Source organism: Epinephelus lanceolatus, chromosome 13 (genome assembly GCF_041903045.1).
Source record: "Epinephelus lanceolatus isolate andai-2023 chromosome 13, ASM4190304v1, whole genome shotgun sequence".
In the NCBI taxonomy this organism is placed as follows: domain Eukaryota; kingdom Metazoa; phylum Chordata; class Actinopteri; order Perciformes; family Serranidae; genus Epinephelus; species Epinephelus lanceolatus.
This window is the reverse complement of record NC_135746.1, coordinates 23,561,404-23,568,172: the sequence shown is the minus strand read 5'-3', so window position 1 is coordinate 23,568,172 and position 6,769 is coordinate 23,561,404. Positions and strand designations below refer to the sequence as shown.

At 42.7% G+C, this 6,769-nt stretch overlaps 1 protein-coding gene across 3 annotated transcripts in view; it reads right to left on the bottom strand.

Moving 5' to 3' along the window:
* LOC117271306 (brain-enriched guanylate kinase-associated protein) overlaps positions 1–6,769 on the bottom strand; it is a 44,625-nt gene continuing 37,856 nt past the window's right edge. For all 3 annotated transcript variants that reach the window (XM_033649472.2, XM_033649470.2, XM_033649475.2), the window contains one exon: positions 1–2,327. In XM_033649472.2, coding sequence (XP_033505363.2) covers positions 915–2,327 — 1,413 coding nt within the window. In that variant the 3' untranslated portion in view covers positions 1–914. The remainder of the gene's footprint in view (positions 2,328–6,769) is intronic.

Genomic DNA, 6,769 nt, shown 5'->3' with positions numbered 1-6,769 from the left:
TTATATGTATAATTTGTGCTTTATTAGGCGAACAAAACAACCAAAATATATAAACATGCATCGTTGTCAAAGAAACAGGGTTACAGTGGCTTGATGGGGTGTGGGCATCCAAATCTGAGGTAGAATGGGGGCAGGAAAAGAACCTCTCTGTGGGATATAGAAGAGCGAAAATAAAAAATAATACTGACTGCTAAGAAAGATCTCAAAACGTTCCATCAATAACGATATAACACACCCACCGATACTGTCAAAGTCAATCAACAGAAGAAAGAACTAAATGCATGTTTCTCATTGTTCATTTAAGTGATTAATTTGTTTTTGTCGTCCAACATTCACATATAATTCCTCACAAGGCCAACACTGCTTCAGTCCATTAAAAATAATGACTGAATCTATGTGCAGCTTAAACAGGCGTTAAAATACCTCTCTGAGTTTCCAATACAGGATTGGCAGTTTTTAATTTATATACAGGTTCCAGGTTTATCAATAGGATTTGCATTTTGTTTGATTGTTTCGGAACAATTCTTGCTTACAGCTACATACAAAATATATCACTTCATTTTTAGTTATAAGCATATATTTATACATTTTTGATTTAATACATACACATTCTTACAAATGTTACGGGCCCCTTGAGCTTCTCTTCTCTGATTCCCCCCACATACATCTGTTTTTACATGACTTAACTTGCTTAAGATGATTGTAGTGTAAACTGTTGCCATCGACTGCCATACAATCAAAGCTTTTGAATAATCAGCGATAGTTACATGTTCGTGATTCTGAATTATTCGGCACCTGGCTGCTATTCAGACCATTTTCTATCAAAATGATCGAGCTAACAGAAGGCGTAGCCGGACACGCCAGCGCCTTGCGTCTAGCGACCTATCAAAGAGTAAACCTGATTATAAAGTCTGTCAGTTCAGAAGTGTTCCGTAAAGCTGGGCCTTGGTCAGACTGTCCTTCCTGGAAAGTCCCAGGGAGCCGAATTTTTGGTTGTACGGAGGAGGAGGGGGCGGGACTGGTGGTGGCGACTGGCTCACCTGTGCAGGCAGGCTGTGCATTTCCACTTGGTAGTGCTGCAGTTCTGCCGCCATCTCCAAGGACCTCTGGTTCAGAGACTCGGTGGAGCTGTTGGGGCTGGGGTCTACGTAATCCGTGCTCTGGCCGCCAGCTGCCACGTTACCCTCCCTGTCTTTGGAGCTCCCTGAGTGGTAGAGGCCGGGCTCTGACTCCTGGCTGTCCTCGGCTCGGTACAGGTGGGCTTGGCTGTGAGCCTGCCGCGGCCCTGGGCTGCATTCGGGGCTCGGGCTGGCGGCTACCCACACCGGGTCCATGACACCTACTTCATGATGATAATAGTCAGCACCCTCCTGGAAGCTGCTGTAGAGTGGGCCAAGTCGGATCTTGGCGGGCCGGACGGAGAAGTGCTGCTCGGAGAAGCTGTAAGGTGAGGCCCGGCCTGGGCTGCGGTAGGTGTGGGCACTTAAGTCCTCCACACTGAGTTGCCTCCATCGGCCAATCAGCTCTTCCTCCTCGGGAGCTAATGTGCTGCCCCGACGGCTGTCTCCGTAGGCAACACTTGGGGATGAAGAGGGAGGGAGCGGTTCATAGGGCTCGCTGAAACAGGACGACATGGTGCGGCTGTAGACGGGCGAGCTGCCGTTCTGGTGGTGGCTCAGCTCCGTCTGCTGGAAGGGATGAGCGTTGGCGAAGCCTCTTGGACTGTCTCTCTCCCAGGATGAGTCACTCTTTCTCTCATAGTCCCCTGCATCTCTCCACTCCATGTAGAGGGAATGGTGGTGCGGGGAGGAAGCTGCACTGCTGGGTGGGCCGTTGCCTTTGTCTTCAGACCCCCCTCCACTGAAGCTGGAGTACGAGCTGGAGCCTGCACCCAGCGTGGCGGGGAACTTAGCAAAGTGCTCCTGTGAGAAGCCGGCCCTCAACCCCACCGAGCCCTCCTCTGGGGTGCTGTCGGTGGAGTTTTGGGGCCCGTATAGCAGCTTCCTCTGACCGTGGAGGTCCATGCTGGGCCTCCGCTCGCGGTGCCGCTCATCAGGGCAGTACAGGGCCGTGTCGCTACTGTACAAGTCAGATTTGTAGGCGGCACGGAGCCCGAGCCGCTCTCCCGGTCCCAAGCTCTCTAAAATAAAAGCATGGTCCTGGGCTTGAGGGCTGGGGGAGCGGGAGGCCTGGCTGCTGCTGCATGCTTCGTCCGGCTTCTCAAGCACCTTGCCGATGAGAGAGGCCGGGACCGAGTCGGAGTAGGTGTGACAGAGAGGTGACTCCTCCATGTGCATGGTCAGTCGCTCCTGAAAATCAGCAGGCAGCTGGAATTGTCAGAGAAGAGAGAAGGGAAGGAAATACATGTGATGTAAGTGTTGCTGTTTCAACAGATGGAGCTGTGCTGTAGCATGAGCTCATTCCTGACGATTGTTTGAGGAGGGTTTTGCGTACTACAACATTCACAGGCTTAGAAATTCTCACAGAATACCCTTAGAACATTACTCTGTTCAATGTGAATAGTTTCTTGAACACTCCGTTGCACTACAACCCTCCTGGAATATCTCTGTCACTATAATCCAAAGGTCTACCAGGCTGTCAACATTAAAGGTGCCTTCACACTGTGCGACAATAATGTATGTTTACTGCATCCCACACTGAGTGATGGATCTAATAAAATATTGGTTCCAATCTGTGTCACACTGTAAGATATCAATTTACCAGACTGTCAGATTGTGCAGTGAACAGGTGGTGAATTTTCGCACTACAATGTTAATGGAAAAAAAGTGTATGAAAGCAGAGACACGTCATGAAAATGAAACTCTAGAAGCCTTTCTTCTTTGCCAGAGTTCCACAAATATCTTTTTCACTTCTCACTTGCTGGATCTTATTATTTTTCTCATTATACTGGGTAAAAAAAACACACAGATGTGAACCATGGTTATTCTTTTTAACTATAATTAACGTTAACTGAAACAAAAATAAAAACTAGAATTTAGAATAAAAAAATAAAGTAACTGAAACAATAAAGTGTACTACAAAACCAAAAAAAAAAAAAGATCAAAGATTTAATGACTTCACACTTGTCTTGACAAAATTAAAAAAGACCTGCAACTTGACTCAGACTCTTACACCAGTGACTCCTGATGTCACTTGGACTTGAGCCTTTTGACTTGAAAATACTTGACACTTTCCCCAGATCCACTTTGGTTTGAACCAATCTGACTGCATCAAACCAAGTCGCAGGAGAGAACAATGAAAAACTAACATTATTGTCACTGAGCGTCAGTTGAAAAAATGATTAAGATAATTTTGTTTGTGTACAAAAACCGAACTGTAGTTTGCAGAGCATACGGGTCAAAAATTTACATTCACGGATGCAACAACTTACAACTTTATTCAACCTTTAAAGTTAAGATATTGTTTCGGTCCTTCTTGGATCTTCATCAGATCAAAATGCTTGAAAAGTTGTATTTATGCATAATGTTCACCACCAGGTGACAAGCTCTACGATAGCAGGTTTACCATCTAAACTAGTGGTTCCCAACTGGTCCAGCCAAAGTGTCCAGAGTTCTCTTTAGTCATTAGTTCAAGGTCCACACAGTTATTATATTCAGTGTCATAACTACGTTGGGCCATGTTGTTGAGCTCGTTTGCTGTCTATGTCATGTAGCTGTCTGTTTGTTACTCACTCTACAGCAGGGAATGGCACTTCAAAATAAAAGGTTTGCACCAAAAATTGTTAAAATTGTTAAAATGAACTTTTTTTTTAACAAACTTGACATGTTTGTGAGTCACTTGTGGTCCATTTAGAATGGACACGCAACCCACTTTTGGGCCTCGACCCACCAGTTGGGAACCACTGATTTAAACCACTACAGAGTGCTAGAACAATTGACAATAAACGGGAAAAATTAGTAATACAAAGGCCATACTGCAAAATATCAAACAAATATCTTAATTTATAAAACATTATACTAAAATTCATCATCTCATATCAGTCCACATCATCTGTGTTCAAAATGTAATAAAATAGAGGCAAAACAGAAGAAATCTTTAATACATGTACAGAAGTTGGATCTGAAACACCCTTTTTAAAAAGAGTTAGGTAAAATTCCAATAAAAAAAAAAAACAATTTTCATTTTTACAGATATGTATGTCAAACACACAGAGCCATTGTGATACAACCACCATTATTTATTTTAGAAGAAATGCTTGATCTCATACTCTTGATTCAGACCTCTACATGTAATACTTAAACTTCTGTGGCATGGAGGAAGCCTGCAGATGTGACTTCTTTCCTTCATGTACGCTGTTTTGTGATTCACAACATTTAAAGTTGCACAAAGAACTTTAAGTCAAGGCTAATATTAGCATAGTTAACAAGCTAATGTTTAGCTAACGTTGTTACTCTCTTGTTAAATTAGCATTACATCTGATGAAGAGCGCATTATGACTTGTTTGGGACTCGAAACTCATTGTTAAGGGCTTGGGATTTCAGTTGGCACTTGACTATCTTGACTTGACTTGAGTGCAAAGACTTGAGACTTACTTGTGACTTGCAAAACAATGACTTGGTCCCACCTGTGGTAAATGTCCCAGTGGTTCTTCTTGCTACTGTATGTATTTCTAGTTGATAGATTTTCTTTTCCTTACAAGTCTCCAGTTTATGATAAGATGAACAGAAAACTAAAAAATTGTATACTGATATTTCTATTTACTTTTGCCTCGCTGCTATCAGCGTGCTCATGTCTTGTGTCTGGTTTCTTTGTTGTTCATTTTCTTTTTCAGTCAAGCTGCTTTTGTGTTTTTCGTATTGCTTGGTAAAATAATCTTTTCATTTTACCTCCATCATTTTGGTTTGTGAATCTTTTCTTTTGATTGGTCGGTTTGGAGATGTGGGTTGTAGCAACAGTCACATTGTGTAAAGCTGGTTTTAAATCTCTGACTTTGCTGCAGGTTGTCTTTGGTCGACTGCAATCTAGGACCTCCCTTTAGGATTGATCCGAATCACAAACTGTAAATGGGCCACGACATGAGAACTCTGCGTTGTATTAATACTCAATGAGTGTGTATTTGTAGAAAGATATCTAGCTCATACTACAGTGTACTTTCTGAATTAAATATGCTGCAGGTTGTGTCTGTGCTCTGCAGCATGTATGTCACACAGTATAGTAGGTGATAAACACGTACATTCACCTGACCTGACTGAGATAATTGTGTATTTTCAGGGACAAGCGCCGTAACAAAAGAGTAAAATACATGTGGAAAGGAAGCTGAACTGAGTCGCCTTCCTCAGGAAAAGAAAGACATTGCTCTATTCCAAGCATTTCTCAATAAAAAAAGCCTCCATCCACTATCTGTGCCTCGCCATAGCAACAAGCATTAAGCCAACTGCAGCACATCATCAACACGAATCTAGTCAGTTGTTCTAATTGTCAATGAGAGGCGAGCTAATTATAACTTTGTAAGATAGAGAAAATACTAACATGAAAAGACACTTTAATCATAACAGTTTTATTACGACTTGAACCAAACTAAATGCCACTTAATTACTGTCCACACGTTTTTTTAAATACGGGCTTGTTTTGAGCAGGATCGCTTTTATGTGGCGTTCAGAAATGCGAGCCCAATCATTTCATACCCTCCCCATGGTTGTTTTGCAGCAAAACAAATGACTGAAGCACTTCAGTAGGCGCTGAAGAGCCACTGCGCTCTTCAAAATGCTGCAGCACCATTCATCAATATGCTTTCGATTAGCTCCCACCCACAGGAGACCGGTGGACATACAGAGAGTGCATGTATAGCCTCTGACCCCCATTATGTTTGGCTGTAAGCCTGCATAACAGTTTTTCACTCTATAACAAACCCTATACTGTGTACAGCCAGGTTGTGCGTGTGTTTGTGTGTAGGGGGGTATTTTATGAGTCTTATGCAACCAAATGCAGTTTGCATTGATATTTCCATTCAGCCATATGGGCAGGAATGTGCAGAGGCATTTTTTCACCTCATGGACACTCGCCAGCTTTAAAAGCCACCCTCGTCACATGGCCGAGGCACAAGGCCCAGGGCTGATGCAGTGGACAGCGGCGCCAAGCTGGCCTGGTGTTACAACACATACCAACATGCATTTCTTTTCCCAAGCAGCGACAGCTTTCAATTTACATTTTTGCCACATGCTGTTTTAGCTCTTTAAACAGTTAGCTGTCCCTCGCATTTGTGCACAATTTGCCTCAAAGTAGTTTCCGTTGTGTTTCATGCTCAATCATTGTCACACAATTACATGATTGCTAAACCCGGTGCAGTATAATTACACTCTGACATAGCTGCATGTTGAGTGACGGGAGAAGAAAGACTTGAGAGCCCTGGATTACTTTAGACTCACTGATGGGTTACTTTACATATCCAAGCCTGCATTTAATTTCAGTTCAGTTCCCAAAGAACTTAATGAGAATGAAAGCAAGACGTGATTTATGTCAGTGGTGCAAGAAGTATTTTACTTATCCAAATTATCACTGTCAGGTTCACACATGCTTACATCCTTAAATGTTAAAAAAACAAGCACCCTTTTAGTCTTTCTGGTTGTATACAGTTAGTGGCTGTTATAGTTGTTTTCTCCCCTTTTTCATAGCTGCCCTTTGGAAATGGACAGAAATAGAATATAAGTTGATAGAAATGAATATGAGGGTGAGAGACTTTATTTGTGATACACGATCCTTTTCTGCAACCTTCCTTTTTTATGTGTGGGCGAAGGTCTTTTTATTTATT